General features: G+C 38.8%; 1 protein-coding gene across 6 annotated transcripts in view; it reads right to left on the bottom strand.

Annotated features, from left to right (window-relative positions):
• The window catches only part of PLCB1 (phospholipase C beta 1), a 374,969-nt gene that overhangs the window by 10,043 nt on the left and 343,909 nt on the right, over positions 1-21,017 (bottom strand). For 2 of the 6 annotated variants that reach the window (XM_084284915.1, XM_084284916.1), the window contains exon 32: positions 14,937-15,001. The exons of 2 other annotated variants lie outside the window; for them this stretch is intronic. In XM_084284915.1, the coding sequence (XP_084141041.1) occupies positions 14,963-15,001 (39 nt within the window). In that variant the 3' untranslated portion in view covers positions 14,937-14,962. Of the gene's footprint in view, positions 1-11,288; positions 11,363-12,022; positions 12,127-14,936; positions 15,002-21,017 lie in introns of those variants that run through there. 2 more of the 6 variants (XR_014618326.1, XM_084284917.1) reach the window with 2 other exon arrangements.

Here is a 21,017-nt window from a genome sequence, read left to right as displayed (position 1 = left end):
TTTTTTTTTTTTTAATAGTAAGCTCAACTGCATTAATTTCTTCTATTCAATTTCATCAGGATACATTCTGACAAGAATTAATAACCAGTCTCTACATGATTCGTTACAAAAGGGTGACTGCAACCTCTACAGGATATTTCTGTTTAGCAAAGCTCCCATTTTCCGTTTCACATATCATTGGAACTAACTATTTATTTTGTTAACACCGGTGACACTGATGTCTTCACTGGTCAGTGAAAGCATACTGCAACAGAAATACTGGTCTGAGATTGCAGGCCCTTTCTCACTCCTCCCCCATTTTTCTAAATCTGCTAAAGCTCCAAATATTGTTTTTCTTCCTGCAAATGTTTGACCCATATGCCTAAAGATAATTTTGAATAGAGGATTTGGGGCTTTTAAGACTGCATCAGACAACAAATATGCATAATGTCAGTGACCTCAATTTAGCTTCCAAAATAGCGCATACAGGACTCCTGGATTAAGGGTACAGAGAGCAAGCAAGCTGCTGTTCTGCAGCTTTTCATTTTCCGAGCTTACTTAATTAGAAAGCCATTCTGGAGGGATACAGCATTAAAAGACATATGAGTAGCAAGAATTGTTAAAAGCAGATGGAGGCTCAATAACAGGGAGAGTGAAATTGAGGAACAGAGCTCAGGGATCAAGTGATTTATAGGCAGCAATTTTTGTTTAATTGGAAACAGGAGGAGTTTCTTATTAAGAACCATGTTACTCCTTCCACTAAGCAGATTTCTGCTGGAAGGACAAAGGAGTAACCACTGCTTACTTGTCCTGGTGCCTCTTGCGGCCTCAGTCTCTCCGTGGGGCTCAGCGTGCCATGGGGCCTGTGGAAAATGGTGACTCGAGGTGAGGCTGATGGGTCTGGGGAGACCCAGGACTCCTCTACAGGCATTTCCCCAAAGTGATATACGTATATCTGCCATGTAGAAGAATGGCCCAAAGAAAGCAGTTGGAAAATGCAGTTTCTTGGGAAGCCAGAGCTGGGAATGCAGAGTTAACATTGCTACATGTGCAGAGCTCATTAGAGAGCAACGGAGACTTGAAGAAAAGTATTTTCTCTTTCTCCCAGCAACCGTAAGCAAGTGCATAAAGGAACATACCACTGCGTTAACATTTGGGCTTAAATCAAGGATGATATAGCTAAATTAAAAGAAAGCTGTTAGGTAGCTGAGGCCTTATCTCAAAAGATGCTGGTGCATGGTATCTTTAAAGAAAACCTAAAGGCACTCAGTAACAGAGACAGCACGGACACACGCATTGCACTAGGTAAATGACAGCTGTTGTGGTCTTTACACTGAGTGGAAAGCTCCCATTAATGATTCCTGTCCTCAGACAAGGACATCTCAGTTTTGCTGCACTCCTACCACTGCCTCTACAAATAATGGTTACCTTTCAGACCACGACAGATACAAGAGACACCAACTTCATGACTTTCTGTCTGTTAGCCCCACCTCAAACCCTTTTTCTTTCACATAAAACTCCCCTAATCCTTCATACAAGGTCTAAGACACCACGCTAATTTTATCCTGCATGATCTTAGTGCTACTTCGGACTGAAATCAGGGGCCGTTGCTCAGGGGTAGCTGTATTTTCAACTGACCCACCCCTGGTTTCCCATGTCAGCAGGTTTCACCGTCCAGATACTCTACTTTACAAATTGCCCCAACAGATGCTTGAAAAAATCAATATAGCACCTGAAGCCCTTTATAAGCCAAGGAATCTAGAAACTGTATATTGTACTATCTTCCCTTCTTCATACGCTCCCTGTTTGACATCCCGACTGCTATCTTCCATGTTTCAGCTTCGTGTCTCTTCTTATTAAAGCAAAGGTGATTTGCTGCGCTTTCCCCAATGTACAAGTCCCCATACAAATGAGTCCTTTAATATCTGCTGTCTCAAGGCATTAGACTGTAACCTTAGGGCCTTCATCAATCTGCGTCTCCACCTTTATTAACTGCAACTTCAATTAAACCAATGGGACTGCGAAGAAACCTGGGACCTAGGCTCCTAGGTTTTAACACTCTCATAAAGAAACTCCTATCTTCTTTCTGTATACTAAAGCAACATCTATTCCAACAGCTAATTAAAAAGTAAATGTTTGAGCGATGAGTCTATCGGTGCCCAGATTATGTATGTACTATATATACATATGCCTGCAGTGTACTGCTGATGAAAACTTTTGAGTTAGAGAAGTTCCTTGCAGCAAAAGCCTAAAATGGTGACTTTTTCCTACTGGCAGTTATATTATTGTTAGTAATCTCAGATCTCTTGCATTTTCTTTAAAGAGAGAGCTTGTACTGAATTCTGTAGGAGGATTTTATTCACAGTAACTTTGTTTCCTATTTCTTCAGCAGGGCAGCAATTTATTCTCATGCAAAGTCCTCCTCTGTGCCTTGTAAGCTGTATATTTGGAATCATTCTTCTTTTTGATGAGTATTTGGTGTAATTGTTTCTTTTTGTGGATAAAATGCTTTCTTAAGCTGTCAAGTGGTGTTTTTTGGTTTTTTTTTGACTGTATAAATATGTGACCTATGCATCTGTTGATGCATATCAATAAAGATAATTTGAGCTGGTACGAATGGAAAAAAATCCCTTCTTCATGAATATGTATAATATTTACAGGCTAGATTCTGCTCTTTTTCATTATCACCAGAGAAAGTTAACTTCAGTGTAAGCAGAAGAGAATCTGCGCTGTTTCAACGCAATAAATTCAGAGAAATTCCACTGAAGTCTCATCTATCAACAGATACTGCCCTTAGTTTACTGGGATGGATCCAGGATAAATAACTTTAGTGACATAGCTCAAATGGAGCTTCTTAATTGGTCTTTTCATAAAAAATGCTGTCCATATTTTGGGTACTGTCTTCAAAACAAACAAGCAAGAAAAACATCAGTGCTTCCATTACCTTCTACTGATGATGGTTTTTTCATTTCCATGTTGCACCCCATAAACAGGCAGCTGACTGTCCAATAGCACAAGCCTTGAAAGAGTAGCAGTATTGCAACTCTCTGCTCAAGAGGCCATAACAGTCCCTTGGAAACTCCTTTTAAATGACATCTGGAGGTTATAACAGCAACAATATAGTCCAGAAATACTTCAAATCCCGGGTGGACTAGAGGACACGAGGCTCTCAGAGCTGTGCAGCACCAGAGCAGCTGAGTAGGGTGTCTCCTGGGGGTCCTGGAATCCATGGGGCCACTTATATAATGTGTTTTGCCTAAAAGTGGTGCTGTTCTGCAGAGTGCAAGGTTCTGGCTATTTTTGAAAGAGGAGAGAGACAGGACAAGAAAGCTTCAGGTGCTTAAGGCCTCCTGTGCAAGGGCTCAGGAGCTGATGAAGTACAGACCTGAAAAAACTGGTGAAACCCACACCACATCTTCTGGATCCTTGCCTAAACTGAACTCTGAATACAGTTTAACAAAGCGCTTTTCAATCTCTCATATCCACCTTTCTAACAGATAATTATAGCGTAGCCTGTGTCTGACTCTTGGCAGGACATCTCTAGCAATCCCATCAGTATTGCAGAAAATTCCCTTTGAGCAGAGAGATTGCTTCTCAAACACAACAATGAAATGAAAAGGAAATAAATAATTTATTTCTCTGTCTCTCTAGAGGCATCCCCGTGCTACTCAGTGGAAAAGGAAGAGAGACATCCTATGATTAAGTCTGGCACCTCCTTTTGCTGCGACAGTCTGCACTGCCCTCCTACTTAGCCCAAGGACTCAAGCCTGTTTAGAGTAGTAAAAGCTCTGAACACACACCGAGGTCTGTGCATCTTAAGATAGCATGCTTCTTCAGGTATATGCTCCGTATAATTTCCATGTCACTGATTATTGTCAGGGAGCTGCAAGGAGTTTTAGAAGCAAGCCGTCATTAGTTCAAAAAATAATCATGCTGATAAAACCTTATAACTCGCACTGGCTATACCTCTTCATATTAGAAAGTCTCTGCAGGATGGAACCTTGCTGAAAAGTGTGCTCGGAAAATTTCTGAGCAGTCAGTCCTTCTGTTAATATCCTGTTAAAATGAATGTTTTTAGACTAGAAAGCAAGCACTCTCTGAATAAAGATCAAAGCCTTAGAAGTTTCTTCCAAAATCTTTTCAAGTAGTTGCAGCTCTGTAATCCTTTGTGACAATGAAGGCTATTCCAAAATATTTCCCGCTCACTAGCAACATGAATTTAGCTTCCTCTTTACTATTAGCAGAGACACGCATCTCCCCAAACGATGAACCAATTTAGCAACCAACCTATTATGATGCTCTAACATAACCTAATGAAAGAAATCTATTTAGGATCTAACTCAGAGGTATCAGACACACACAGATGTATGCAGGTAACTGTGCATATGGTAGTAACATTAGGCAAACTCTGACAAATATTTCTACTGTTTATTGCAATGTCTCAAGTCCAGCAATGCTCTTCACTTCCTTTGGAATTAGGCAGTGGGGCAACTGCCATGCTGCCAAATAAATCCAGATATCATTTCTGATCATTAGCCCTACCTCTGACCGCTGTCTTTCTTCAAATAAGGTTGTGGAAAGACAAGAAAAATGTAACATTACAAGCTAAGACTTTCCTTTGAGAGAGTAGTGTGCAACTTTTGTTTCAGCGAAGTAGCCTGTTCTGCTCTAACACCCACATATCCCTAAACTTACCAATAAAAGGAAAATTTCATTTGACATGCGAAGGACTTTTTAAAAAGAGAATTACCTGTATCACACTTTACCATTTCAGAAGTTTGACAGTGTATATTATCTTTCCCAGAAGACAATTAGAGGTTAAGTGGATGAATGACTGGATGATAAGAATATTCTTTTCTAGCTATCTACATGTATGTCTTAACCTGCTTGCTAAATATTTTTTGAGTAAATTAGAATTAGCTAATTTTGAAAATTAAGATACAGTCCCTCACATCATTTAGGTGCTCTAAAAGCTTTCAAGCTTTTAAGCTATTGTGCTAAAATTGGAAATTTAAATATGCATTCTGCTACCCAGAGCTTGAGGCAGATATCAATCAAGCGATTAATAAATGTAAATACTTGTAATTTGATGAAAGCCACATCTTCAAGACCAAACATGAAATTTCTCATGTGCTTGAAGAGTAACCCAAGAGAGATAGCCCTCTAGAGACAGAGAGATAGAGATTCATGTCTTGGATGGAGACCACTTTGGGAAGGCAATAAAACAGAAGTACACAAGCACATTTTCACCTCACAGCTGAGTTTTATATTGACTTTGCTACTCTGCTTCACAGGTGGGGTTAAGTGACTTTTTATTTTTATTCATTTTTCGCAGTTTATTTGTCCAAAAAAAAAAAGTTTTGGCAGGATAATCTATATGTTTGAGCTGCTGGCCATGATTTTAGCCATCTCAGAATGAATTACTGTAATGCTCTCTCTTTGCTCTCTTTTTTTGTTGTTAGTAAAAACATTAGAAAAAATCAACGTGCTTTTCTTCTTGAAGGCAAAATATTCAAAACCACTCAACTTTGGCATTACTATGTGCCTAGCAGAAGTTTAACAGTGGACACACAGCTACTTTCCTTCACTTTCCATCCTGCAGGAATAATGGTTTAGTACTTTGGCCTTTCTGCTTCCAAGAAAGCAGTGTAAGGGAAGTTGAGACTGAGCTTAACAATGACAAAAAGTTGGAACTCGATTTACATTCATTATATAATTAATATTAAACTAAGTCGTACCATTGCTGCTAAGAATGCAAAGTCTGATGTTGGTAATGGCTGCTCTATGTCCATATACTACTGCTATCTTCATTTCTCTCTACTTCCATCTTTTTTTCACCTATATACACACCACTTCTCATTGTTTCACGCTATATTGCATAGTGCACTATTTTACTTTTTTTTTTTTTTTTTGGCTTGGGGTGCAAAATTAGTATGGAATTTTTACTGTACCTCTTAAAACTTTACAGCTCAATGTAAGAGCCGCACTGCCCAGAGGTTCAACCTCATTAAAAATAGCCCAAAGGCTTTTACTTTCTGATACTACAATGAACTTAAAAGGAAAAATACCTCTTCTTGTCTGTACTGCTATTACTGGATTAAGGAGTACTATGCGAAGGGAGGTTAATGGAGCTATCCTCATGATTAAGTTCAAGGGATTAATGTTTCAGTTCAGTTGTTTTTTATTTAAACATTTTTTTCAAAGGTCGTATTAACACTAACTATCACAAACTCAGGCAAGTCTCTAATTACCCATCAAGTTTAAATGAGCCAGGCAGAAAACTTTATTTCAATGATGTTTAGCAAGCATCCTGCAATGCAAAAATTGACATATAAGGTAACTCATAATGCTAGATAAACAACAAAAAGCTTGTCCCAGTGCTGCACAGAATAGGTTGGCCTCATTCCTGTTAAGAGGCAAAGCCAAAGTTCATTTATGTTTACAAGAAGACAGTGACTGACTTTGATGGGTTTTGGATTTACAGTACCAGCAACCATTTAAATACAGGCAAAAACTAACCAGGTCAAATGAAATAAGCACCAGCACTAAATAGCACAAAGCGCACACTCTTTCCCAAACAGAGATCCAAAGCTCATCAGGATTTTCAACTATCTTGACTTAGCAACTGAAGGTAAGCTGCAAAGCACGAAAGAGTTTAGGAAACAGGGCCAGGTTGCTGCTTAAAATCCAGGCCTGTTTCAACAGACAGGTGGAGACAACAAATTCCTGTGGAAAGGTCAGATGCCATTCTCATGTCCAGACCCACCAATCTTTATCTCTCTGCACCCAACCTGATGCGGGTTTCTGTTAAGCACCTAAGCTCCACAAAGAAGGGAAGCCTCTGAAGGTGTTTTGCCCCTCTTTTAGTTAGTACGGGTGAACAACTACCACCCTTACCGTGCTGCAGCCCAACCAGCCAGCAGAGATCCTCAGGTCAGCTGTTCCCAAGTGTGGTGGAATATATTCAGTGGGCTATGCTGATAGAAAACATGCAAATTGTAAACACGGAGGAGCACTTGCATGATGAAGTCTGCTCTATGGTATATTTTTCTCCTTGCAGTGCAGTTGGACGTCTTAAAGTCCTCTTGAACAGATTGGTCAATGATACTGCCACCAGCACACTTTGTTTTTGCAGTCAGACCTCTTGCTAAGGAAGAGGAATATATTCCCTAGAAGGTGTAGCCAGCAGATACAGGAAAATAAGGAATGCCACAACTTACTAACACTGGCCAGTGATACCTCCATACTGGTAACAGCTTGCTGTATTCAGGAGAATGGGCTGAAGAGGGAGAGTCCATGCTTAATTAGAGAAAACAATTACTTTAGTTCACAGTGTGAAGCTGCAGGTTTGAGAAGGACACAAAGTACCTTTTGTCTATGGTGTCCTATCCTGTATAGAAAGATTCAGGCACAGCCAGTCAAGAACAGCATGACGGGCCCAATGAGAAAGAGCAGCCCCCAGAAAGGCGGACAAAGTACCAGCACCACGAGGAATCGGTTCCTTCAGTACCTTCCTTTCCCACAGGTCTCAGTGTGCAGAGACCACACCAGGGCCTCCTCCCACTCTCAAGCCTTCTACAGGAAGAGTGAGCTTTTCTATTGACATCAGTGTGTGCTGGATTTGGTCCCTGGCCTCTCTCCTTCTGAACTTAATATAGTTCATCCAAGTTTAGTTCACTGGAGAGTCAAGCTTGAACTGAGATGAATCCCATGGAACATCACTAAGTCCTTTGCTTTTTTTTCCACTGAGATGCCATCAACATGTATAACATGACCTCCTTAGAGCTCTGATTTGTTTTTAATCTGATTTCGTTTGTGTGTATCACTGTTCGTAGCCTCTATCTTGTAAAAGTTTTGTACTGTGCAAAACCTTATTTAAGAAAGAGAATTGGCAGTATAACCAAACCACTTTCCATTAAAAGAACTTATCTTCTTAATGCTCTATCTGTATTTTATTATTACTGCAGTACTTGACATCTTCCAAAGGCATTAAGAAGTTCTTGAGAGGTCTTATAACTTTACAATGTATTCTGTCATGCCAGTTCTGATCACAGTCTAGTTGAAGATAAATTTAATGAACACTAGAAAAATACATGTCTCGCATGGAAAGTGATTCAGTTATTTGAGGAAGCAACAGTATACTTTGAAAACACTTGTTGCTTGGGTTAAAGCTCTATTTAAAATATCTGTAAAGTACACATTCTACTGAGGATAACAGACTGATTTTGAATTTGGGGAGCATTCCAAATGACAGTAGGCAAGTTTCAGAAACGAATATTATTATTTACTTGCAAAAAAATCTTTTAGAACAAGGACTTATAAAATACCATCTTTTCTGCATCTAACGCAAATGGATTTAGAACTATAGAACTACAGACAAGCATTAGATTTAGTAATGGTGAGTGGATAAGCAAGTCAACTGCTACTCAATGTAACAGTAATAAGATTATTCTGAGTTAGTTACAGGAGTTATTCCTAAGAAAAAAAAATTAACACATGTTATTTAAACTTTCTTACATATCAATTAGTTTGAAATAATAAGTCTTTAGGCTATCCATTAATTGCAGCACTGTAGACACAATCTGTATTTAAAATTATGCAGTGAAAATTAAGCCAAAGCACCAAGCAGTCTTGGCTAACAAAAAAGATTTCCTCAGCCCTTCGGATAAAGAAGGAGAGATAATGGGGGCACTGAATTCACAAGAGAACTCTTTCTCAGTTTACTATTCTCTGCTTGTCACATGTTAACACAGACTACCGAAGCCACAAGCTGTTATCCACGTGTTTAATTTGCAGTGTTGCATTTTCAGTGCATTCATTTTCTGATCATACGGTATGACTGTTTTCAGACAAAAAAGAAAAGAACTTCAGTGATTAACGCAAAGGAAGGACAGCAACATATATAACCTGAAGAACAGCTGATTAAGAAGATTCTGCCACAGGATCATTTACAAGTGCAAGGTAAATGTAGATGAGAATTTTATTTAGTTTAGCTACTCTTTTTTTAGAAGACAGGGGGAGGCTGGTTGCAGAGGAACATCTATACATCAGGAGAAGTCACCATTTTAGTTTCTACTTGCTGCTACGGCTCTAGGCTCTCAAAGAAGGCTTCAAAGCACTCTTTTACGTCTTACTGTCTTTACAGAATAGATCTTATTAAAACAGAAGTTCCCTTATCTGGACATATTTTGCTGCAATGATGTGCTGAAACTACAACTCGGCATTTGTACCATTATAGGTGGTTCACACTGGCATCTGTCAGAGGTACACAGCATGGACTGTCACAGATGCTGACTGCAGCCTCTATCCTCAGTGGCAGCAGTGAGGGGAAGTGGAATTATTTTTAAAAGTGCAGCTATTAATTGATAGGTATTTTTTCCTGAGTCTTGTATGCCTGCAGCATCCATGAGGAGTCGGAGAACATTCAGCTGAATGGTGTCTTCCCACCACAGAAATTAGGAACAAGCAGCTGAAATATTCTCTGTTGTAAAGAATGTCTGATGGAGGTAATTAGAAAGTGTACCTGAGAATGATGCTTCTTTAAAGTCAGACAAACCGAAACAAACAGGTTGCTATCTTAAGTCTTCTCTGCATGCTACACCAACAGCTACCAAGCTGTTATACCTTACTGTCTCTGGTATCTTGCACTTAATTATACTATTACTTGATAAGAAAAGGCAGAGCATCAGGCAGTTACCTTTCTGTGTGTAATACAGCTCTTTATCCTCAGACAGTAGTGATTTATACTTCTGTGCATGGAAAATGATAACCTCTTTGACATGCAGCCTAGCCACTGCGAGATTTCCTACTGTCAGTATTCTGACATGTAAGTTTGTTAAAAAACACTCTCAGGTGTCCTCTACTATATGCATGCTTATTTAAAAAGTGCTCCTCTAAATGCTCATCGAATTGTTATAGGAGGGAAATGAAGGTGAATACTGAGTCTGTTCTCTTATGGCATGTTTGTACGTTTGTGGATGCATATACTCACAAAAATATGGGAAAAATAAGAGGGCATCTGACTATTTTTATGTAAATCAAAATGCTGATTTCACTGTCATAAACAGAGATTTTCTATAAAAATTCACATTACTGAAGTATTCATACCAGACCCAGCTAAAGAAAGGGTCTTTGGTAAGACACTTGTCTTTTTTTTTTTTTTTCTTCTCTTTTGGTCTCCTGCATATTATTGAAGGAGAAACCTGCTGAAAAATCTCTGGGTACTGACAGAACTGGACATGAAAATGGACACTGTCATGGTGGTGACCTCTGACAGTTGTCCACACTAGGAAGAAAGGGTGGTGAAGCTTACTTGCTCAGAAAACTTTTGAAGAAGCAACACAGCAGGGTACAGAACACTCTCAACTTCTTAGCAGGCAGCATTCATATTTGCAATGCATGCGCTCTACTTTACTCGTGTTTGTATAGGAAGACAGACAACTATTCACATAAAAGATCTCTGAGCAAGCTTATTGCCTTTTCACATTATATGAATTCTTGCAGCTGCCAAAAGAGATGATCTTGGCCTGGATCAAATCCTCAAACATGGCTTATATCACTTAACTGAATCTACTTTGCGGAAGCAGCAGCCATTAAGGAGCAGCTGATATTACAATAAAATAACTCCAGACTTAACAAAAAAAAAATCACCTAAAAAGTAAAAAACAAACAAACAAACAAAAATGAGTAATAACTTAAAATTTGAATTAATTTCCAATCAACTAGTATTTTCTAATGTGAGCCACAGTAGTGTCTGACTGAATACAGATGGGAATTAAGGGTATTCCAGGCCAAGAGCAGACATTAACACTGACATGGAACTGGGGAGAAGTTACTGCAGAGTTTATTCCATTATGCCACAGAGAGCATGAGCCCCTGCTCAGAATTTCAATGAGTCTGTGAGGAAAAGACTGACAGCGAATTATCATTCCCAGGAGGTTTTGCAATTTCCATGCTACTTAGTATTACAGACTCACACACCTATTACACCTCAACTTCAGCAGGATCCAAGCTAAGCAATATAAGATGTATTACTAAAAGAAAAGGGAAAGAATTAATTGCTTCCAAGGCCATCAGTCCTATCAGGAATACTGATTCCCAAAACCTGATCTGGGCTTTCAGATTTTTCAGCAGAAAAGATCACTCTGTGAGCAGAAATATTAGACTGAGATCCCACTGACCTATGCAACCCTGCAAAATAAAGCTCTGAGCCAAACAGATACCTCTAAATATCCTGGTATTAAATAATCTCATGAATAACATCAGGAGATAATCTATTCTATATACTAACGGGTTCTAGAAATACTAACCTTCAGTATCAGCAGTTGGTGAAGTAATTTGCCCTATGTGCTTCAAGCCGTAAGTTTTATTCAGGCATTAACACCTACTTTGTGAAAATAAAGATGTCAGAATGTGAGCTACCACATGCAGTATCATTCCCACAGGCCATACAGTAATTAAACATGCAGGCTGACATTGCACCACACAGAAGTCTAGTTGTATGTAACAGGCATTAAAGGACTTACAAAAATCCAGGTTTAGAAAAGACGCCAGCTTGATTCTAGACAGCACCTACACATGCCTGAAGCCTAATGAAAAACTCTATCATGCACTTAAGTGTTTATCTGAAAGATCTTAAAGGATGAGGAAAGTGTAACTGTTAGGTCTTTCTTTTCAGAGCTATCACAAGCCATCCCTTCCTGGCTTGGAAGGGATGCATGGAAAAAAAAAAAAAAAAAAAAGAGCTGCATGTTCAGACCAGACTTTTAAGTTTACATTCTCTTATTCTGACTCAAAAATTTTCTTAGGTTTCTGAAGTTGACAAAAATCAATCACTATTATCAAATGAAAGTTTCTGCTATAGATGACTAATGTTTACTAGTGGATTCAGATAGTTCCTGAATGAAGCTGTGAATTTAGGTCATTTCTCTACATTTCTGCACAGCTACTATCATGACTCATAAGGATTACATACCTCTCCTGCATATGAATATTCTCTAAGGTCATTAGTTTTGTTCAGCCCAAAGTCACTGGTTTCTTGTATGGGAGCGAGCGCTGAGATACGTCTTGATGGCCTGCATGAAAACTTGACTCTTCCCTTCTGTGTCACCTGACCTCCTCCTACCCAGCCACTTCAGAGCATGAGAGCTTGGGGCAGAAAGGAATGGAAGAAAAAAGAACTTCCCATCATTCTCATATTTCCTTTAGAGCAAGTGAAACTGTGGGGTGGATTCCTTTCTCCCTGGTTGGGACTCCCTGTGTTCCTAGTGCTGATCCACGTTGTTTCCCAGTTTTCATGCACAGGTAGGACACACTGAATGGTAATTCCAGCATGCACAGCTTCCCTAATACCACATTCCCCTGTACGCAGTCTATGAGGCTGAACTCCTGAGAGCAGGACAAAGCAAATGAAAGAATAACTGCAGTGGACCAGATGAGGTGTTACGAGTGATTACATGGCTGCCACAGGGTTCTTCTCTGAGGTAACATTTGCAGAAGCAATTGGATTGCCCAGCTGCCAACCATCCTCCCAAGATATCCTGATTTGACCCAAGCAGGGGCCATGAAGTTGGCCTCATATTGTTTAAAATGTAAATGATGTATGGTGTTAAGCACTTCTCTTTTTTAAAATGTTCACAGAGTGGTTTCAAGGCAGCTCAGCTCTATTTCTATCCTCCTGCTTTTCAGGAAAGGAAGACAGAATATCCCTGAGGAAGAGAAATCAATATTCTCATGACACTTAAACACAAACAGCAAAGAAATCCCAGTTCTTTAATGAACAATTGCCAATTTAATGTTGCCATCTCGACTAAGTCGCTCTTTTGAATACTGTCAAGGTGCCAACATATTCATTATGTCCTCTACTTTCTTTTGTCACAACTACTTTGCTCAGGAAACACACACTTTTAGTTGCCTTGCCTGTATCCAAGAGGAAAACAACATTCATGCAATCAAACCCCACCTAGCAGTTTTAATAGCTGACCTTATCAAATGAGAGAACTAAAAATATTTAGAATTAACTGCATTCTTCTTAAAAAGTGTTAGAAAAACACCTTTCAATAGTAGAAACATTAAAATAAATTGTAAGTATATAATGATACGTACAGATACATGAAAAATATGATAGTGTCCATATAGGCAGGGACAGGTAATCCACAGCAAAACAAAAACGCCTGACCAATCAAGTTATAGTCACATGGTGAAAATCGAGCTTATTTAGCATTTGCATTTCAGTATAGTCTAGAAGCAAATCTCTGTTTTGCAAGATACATATCAAACATGCAGAGCTGGTTCCTTCTTTCTTACCTGTACATGCCCATGGAAGTATATATGCATTTAAAAAATAAACAAACAAACAACCCCCCCTAGGCAGGCTAATAAAACAACCCCTAGGGAGGCACAAGGAATTGACACACTGCTGCTGGCTAGGTAGGAGAGCAGCAATCATAGCAAGCATGCTCCTTCAGCACTGCTGAAGGTGTAGCGCTGCTAACACCAGCATTGGCACCACACAGACTGGAAGTGTAGTCTCAAAACCCGGGCCTTGGTTATCATTAGGAAGGACTATAACTTATAAAACAATTGTTAAGGCCTTGTATGGGATGGTGACAAGCCATACAAGGACGTTCCCTAGCAGGGTGGAGCTGCAGCACTCTTGAGAAAGCTTCTTCTATGCCTGAGCATGTGTGCGAGTTGAGCCACGAGACGCAGAAAAGCAAACACTGCCTGACTGGCAGTTGAAAAAAATCCTTTGCATCCAGGTAGCTGCAGCAGAAAGGTTGGTTTTGTTACCAAATACAGTCCTCACTGAGGAGCTATGGCAGTTCTCAAAGAGAAACAAAACATATCAAAACATTGCAGAAGGCAGCAGTAGAAAGAGAAATATTAAATAAAAATACAAAGCAAATACGATTCACTGATTCAGTGACAAAGGTGTATGGTTTATTGTCATCCCCATGTCAGTGAAAGCTCTGGCATGACCATACTTAAAGAAGTTTCAGGGAGCTCACTTATACATAATCACGTCTCCTGATAGCAGAGATATCCCTGAAATACTAATTCCCTCTATCATCATGTTCTAATCATTAGCCCTCTCATAAAGCAAGGAAAAAAATATCTTTAATCCGTTTGCTTCTTTCTTCCAGGCTTTGACTGCCTTTCCCCATTTGTCTTCTGTTCTTCCTCCCTGAAAAACTCACTCTCTCACCTCTAAATCTTCCCCTTCAGGCTTTGCTAATCCTGCTTTACTGATTCACATTCATAAATGTCTTTTTTTTTTTCTTTTTTTTTTTTTTTTTCCCCCCCAATTTTCCCTGCTGCCCTGACACCCTGGTTAATCCTTTCTTTCTTTATCCCATAGTCTGGTGTCCCAGATGACAAATCCTAAATTTATCTTCTTGGTAAGCTTGATCTTCAGAGGTACCCAGAATTCCCACCTTCAGCATCTTTCCCCTAGCTCATTCTCTACATTTAGATGCTCTCAATTCCTACCCCTATATCTCCCCACACATCAATCTTTACCTCTTCAGAGAGACATTTAACAGTGCCTGGTTTTCTAATCTGTGAGTACTGCAGCTACTGTGAGCAGAGAACAGAGGGTATTCTGATGACCCAAAGGGCTGTAGGAAGACGGCTTGTATAATCATGCTGCTACACACAGCCCCTGACCACTGCGCTGAGGTGGGGCAAAAGCGGCAATAAATAAAGCAGGCAGGCAGACAATGTGGTGGGGTATGATTTGAAGAAGCCACAAATTGCTTTACCGGCATAAAAAGAATGTAATGGCCAGTGGCGGCATATTATGCAGCTAGCAGATAAATAATCAGGGCTGTAATTGCTCAAAGATTTCAGAGGAACCACCAGGCAGTAAATTGTGGATGCTCCTGACTCAAAGTTTTGACATGTAAAATGAAAACAACATTAGCATTACTAGATAAAAAGGGGAATGTTTCACTCACTTTCACTATAGTCTCATATTCCATTTCTACTTCTGTTTTTCCTCTACTTCTTGTTCTTCTATGCTCTTTAAAACAAAACCAAGGATCATTTCAATTTGACGTGATTAACAATTACTCTAAGCTGAAATGACATAATTCTGTGCATTACAGTAAAATAACAACTCTTTAATCTATGTACTTAATGAAAAACAAAAGATTACTTCATGCTTCTGCGTGCTGGCTCGTTAATATGTGACTAGGTAGTAGGAACACGTTAGTCAGAGAAACCAGTCTATTTATCACAACCTGTCACTCCATACTAAAAGAGGACAATATTTTGACTTTGTCATGTGGGAGATCTCCTAAGTTGCTGCTTAGGCACATCACACGAAGTGACATGTTTTTTTTTTTTTTTTTTTTTTCTGGGAAGGGATAAGAAGTATGTCTCTAAAGAAAAAAACGGTATCGCCCATGCTACCTGAAGTCTGTGCTTGAAGAAATACCTCCAGCCCTTGCAGCAGGAAGGCCTCAGATTGCAGGCGTGTCTAATCCCATGAACTCATTGCAGTTTGCATGGAAAACCTCCAAAGACAACCCCAAGTGCTTACGAGAGTGGTGGAGCTCTTTCACCAGACAGCCGTTTCCCTTTGACTCAGTCTTGCCACAGTGCCTGAGCAGGAGAGGTGAGGGACATGGTGCTGTTGGAGATGTCACTACTGTTCACTTGCCTTCATTCTGACTTGGCGTTTCTCTCTGGAGCTGAAACTTCTGTTTGATAGTTCCAAAGAGCATCAGGATTTTCAGATTGTCCCATCAACCTAGAAGACCCTGACGTGCTGCAGGCATGTTATTCAGATTTGTCTCACTGGGATGGCTGTGGCTCGTCACACACCACCCTGAGCACCTGAACTTAAACTCTCTCTCTTGAAGAGGTCTAAGGTCTGCACCAGGGAAGTCCTGGAGGTATTCCAGCATCAACCAAAAAGACTCACGGTTTTTAGCTTGTGCAGTTATTGGAAAATGGCTATAAAATTATAGTCTGGAACTTGAAAAAGGTGACTTTCTGGTTCTTGCTGAGTGTAGTCTTCCAACAAAGTTACTGTGCCATTTTCAAGTGGCTGCAGTATGTTTTATTCTCTGTTGTGTTAAGTTATTGTGGTAACTGCCTCGTTTTACTCTAAGTGTGATTTCAGTTGTTAAGTGCTTCATAGTGATAGCAATTGCATGAGTATATCACTGAACTTGGTTCTCTTTGTAGAAGTTAAACCATGGCTCTTATGTTACAGATGGTGCACCTAAAATCTTGACACTTTCCGCCTCATGTACTTTATACCTTATTATGTATTCAAGATAATAAATGCCACATATACCTATGTACAATGTCCAAGAGCCAGAGCTGTAATGGCATCTAACGTATCAGCCCTGGAATAATCGCTTGCAAGATCACTGAGGTCAACAGTATTTTGTCTTAGTTGTTGGCTGTCAGGTTTGCTACAAATGAAAATGCAAACTGAAACCTTTAAAAAGAAATAGAAACAAACAATAGCACAAAATAAAGTTTTCTGTTTTAATATTTAAAGTTAAAATAGCTTAATAACTGAAGTGCTATGTTTTTGATTTATCACAAAACATTTTCTCTAAAAACAATTTTTTAAACTGAATGTAATTATTGAGCCACTTCCTTGGTAATGGGTAAAGCAGCAGAACGATGTATTTGAGCACTGTGTCCTCGTTCTACTTTCAGGCAGATTCATAAATGCCTTACAACTGAGTCACAACAACAGACAAAAAAATAAGTAGTTAATGTGGCTGGATTTGGTTGAAAATATTTGTAAAGGAACTCATACTGCTCTTTCTTACACTGTGTTGCAACAAATGAATTAAACCATTTTTATTTTCTCCTTGAACTCTTTCTCACCTTGGTAGCAGTGGGCTGTAAAACTACTGCATTAGCACTGACACAAATGGTGTTATAAGATACATGTTGGGTATAAGATGTTCAGGAAATGGGTGCCAGTGATTGTGGTAGCTTGCACCATTTTGACATGCAAAATGAATCTAAATATTAGCTGAGGAAGCAGAAAGTGACAGTTTGTAGCAGAAAAAATGTAGCAGCAAGAAGGTGAAACGTAAAGTGAAAAAAAGAAAGCTACTTTGTTTTGCACAGTTCCTGATCACTTCTGATGCACTTCGTTTTTCTGTCCCTTTGATCTCTACACTTCACTGGTTTTGTGCTCCCTCTGACAGACAAATCAGATAACTTACTTAAAATTGGAAAATTTAACAACATTACATACATGTTTGCAGCACACAGCATTTTGTAACTGTGGATGTTGGCCTAGTTACTTCAATGAGGCTCATATCTACTCAGGCCAGGTTAAGATTTGAATAGAAATTCTTTTAAAACCAATATTGGAAAACACCATTAAGCATGCTCTTGCTAAAATCCTTTGTTTGTGCAACATTATTACTTTTTCTTACTTTTGACACTAGTTTTAGCCAGCCTCCCTGTAAAGGAAACATTTGTGTTGGTAAAAATGTGTGTCTACTTTGCAGGTGGGTGACTACAGGTCTGTATTGGTTAGTGACCACACACCAGGTGTGCAAAGTAGGCACGCATTTGCATTTGCAAACATACAGATTTTACCTACCTGTGGGGTGAACATCAGGCTCAAAATAACCCAAATGTTTCAAAACAAACAAATGAACAGGAAAAAAAAAAAAAAAAGCAACATGACAACAACTTTACTAAATCAAACTGAGGATTTTCCCTTCGGTTATTTAGCAAGTACTCAAAACACAGTCCACTGAATTTAGGAGAGATATCTGAATAGCATGAATTCCACGGTGATGGGAATTATAAGGTTACAAGATACAACTCTTTAGTTGTAAGTAGGGTACACACCACTCAAAACCAGTACCGTCTATGTAGCTTTCAACAAGATAGTCTGTGCACTTGCACCATTAGGATTTTGCCAATCCAAATTACGTTAGTGTAGCAGATGTATATTATATATTACACACACATATTTACCACAGGGTGCTCACTAGTTTTGGAGATCCAGGCACTGTCTTGCAGCATAGGAAAAAGAAAGTCAGAAAGAAACACAGGGATTAAAATGAACACTGAATTCAAACTCTTTTCTATTCTGGTGGTCATGACCATAAGTTGTCATCATCACATGATCTTTATAATCCCCAAGCAACTCCTTGATTCTAGCGTGAGAAATATATTTCCAGATGCACAGACATTGTGCTAAGCAGCCTTTTGTGAATTTTTTCGTGAAATTATGTAATGAGTGGATAATACAACACAGATACACAACAGATATATACTTTCCCATATCATAACTAGACAGCCAAATGTCTATTGCTTTTATTAGAGGTGAGACAACATTTCAGAGAAAAGACACACATGGGAACTGAACTGTAGACCACTACTAATGATGGGGGAAAGTGTTAAAACACTATCTGCTATTCAGTGTCTACCTAATGCTGGTTTGCAGCAGTTTTCTGGAGACATCTTCTAAAGCAGAAAGTCTAAAAATCATTCAATGCAAGTTCAAGCTTTTAAAATACTGAAGTCAAATATATTCTGTTTTATCTGATAATCCTGAATGTGTCCTTACTTGTGCAAATGGCCAGAAAAAAAGGCTGAATTTTTTATTCTGGTTTCTAAGATTTCATGAAGAGCTGTGGTATGTTCTTATTTATTGTGACAATAGTATAAAAAGTGCCTGCCACAATTAGTCCAGAGTTATGTTCTTGCTAGTGCACAGAAATGTGGCCCAGAATCTGATCACACACAGCAATAAATTATGATGACCTCACATTTCCAATCAAAAATTGGTAATATGGCTGCATTCTTTACAAATACCTTTTACAAACATTAAAAAATATGATCAAGAAAAGCATATTGTATCAGGGAAAACAAAAAGGGAACACTGCTTATCCACAAGTGCTGCCTCACAGCACATCATTTTCTTCTATGAATAATTCACGCCCCCCCCCCCCCTCCAGTTATTCAGCAACTTGCATGTGTCACTGTTGGCTCTGCCTTTGGCATACACTTAGGGTGTTTTCAGAGACCACAGCAGCACAAAATCACCACGTTAAGTGAAGAAGAAAAAAAATTTCAAAAGCACTTTGAGGGGAAATGGAAAAGTTTTAAGTGATGGTGCAACCCAAGGGACTTGAGATTTTTAGATATAAGCCATCCATACCTAGCTCCTTCTGTTTCTGTGCTGTAACACTCCTATCAAGGGCTCAGATGGCTAAAGGATTCCACTTGACTGGTGGCAACTGGGGGAACATCTTCCTGCTGAACCTCTTGGCAGCTAAGAAGCCAGCATAGTTTACTGGCCACTAAAATGAGGAAAAAAAAAAAAAAAAGCCATCTGGACGACAGTACATACTCTCTATTATTTAATCAATGGACCAAGCAAAGAGGTCTTGGAATTTATGGAGGTTCTGGTTTAAATTATTATTAAGCCATAATTCCCTTTCAAAAGCTGTTTGCAGCTGTATTATGTGCTGTACAGTTCACCTTCAAAATAACGTGCCAGATGTGTTTTAAATAAATGTTCTTTATATAGGTATCTACAAATAGAAGACTCAATTGCAAAACAAAACAAAAAAGGAAATGAAAGGGTAGCAGGAATGCTTTCCCATGGATGTAATCTACAGCAAGGTTGCACAAACAGACACTTAGGACAAAATCTAGCTCATGGCAACACAGAAACAGTACAAAAAAACATTCAAGGTAGCAATCTGTAGTCATATTTTGAAAGCTGTGAAATGTGATTACATTCTCATCTTTCTTGGGTCAGAAAAAGATCCTCTGCATCTCTATCAAAAAGACAATGCACACAAAGAATGCTTATACTGTGAGAGAGAGACTGAACTAGACAGAGGAAGAAATGTAGGAGGAAGAGAGGTCCTGGCTGTGATCTCAGTGAAAGAGTAAAGTCAATTCATATTAATTCTTTTGTATGGCAAAGAAAATCACTGTTTAACAACAATGTGATGAAATCAATCACCATGCAATTTCACACCTAAGTTACATATACAATATCCAACTGTAGCAAGAACAGTCTTCATTTGCACTCCTATTTCTCTTCCTGGACAAAAGTACATTTCCATTTCTGCTTATTATCAATTACTTCAGTTATACCATTTTTAAAAATCAAATGCTTTTATAAAACAGCTCCTTAAATTCCAAAATATTACGAGAATATATATTTTAAACTAACAAAGAATAATAATAGTTCCAAACCTCAATACCAGATCCAGGAAGAGCAGAACAAAAATTCTGTATGTACAAAACACTGTATCTATACCTTTCTGTATGTAGAAAAACATTTCTCAGTTTGCAAGCTAGAAAAAGATCGAGATTGAAATTTATTTCTCAGAAACATATTTCTATTAATATAATAAATGACACTTAGATGCAAAAAGTCCAATTCATGACTCTTTCCTCCAGAGTTCACGTTCATCTGGTCAAGCATGAACAGTTAACGCACCATGGTAATGAGGCCGACAAGATTCTGTGAATGTCTCAGTGGATGATTTTAATTGAAAGTCTCAAAGACATGCTCATTTAAGACATGGGTTTGCTCCGCTGAAGTCAATCTTGGTTTTGCTATTGCTATCAGTCAGAGCACATTAAAAGCTCACTTCTCACTCCATGGATGTAATTGGCAAATTGCCGTAGTTTGAGAGGTAGTCAGGCAACACCTGTGACTCAACTACTTTTCACAAATTACTTTAAGGGAGTCAGTGTTAGTATAGCTAGCCCAGAACAGCAGATTGGTGAGGTTATTTTAGAGTTCATCAGCTTTTATGAAAAAATGCATTCCAATCTAGTCAATTAAAGGGAATGAGAATACCAGAGAGACGAGACTTTGATTCCTGCTGGGAACAGGCTAAACAAAGAGAAGAAACGATATGTTGTATTTTTACTAGGAAGAATTATTTTTTGTTATCATTCAGGAAGCACTAAAATAACTAAAGAGGAATCAAGTTCTTTCACTGGCCACAGTAACAGGGCCACCAAGAGCTTCAGATACTAATATATTCTTTCTGACATGATAATTATGGATT

This window comes from Netta rufina (genome assembly GCF_964035555.1).
Source record: "Netta rufina genome assembly, chromosome: 3".
Classification (NCBI taxonomy): Eukaryota; Metazoa; Chordata; class Aves; order Anseriformes; family Anatidae; genus Netta; species Netta rufina.
This window is presented reverse-complemented; position numbering and strand designations above follow the sequence as displayed.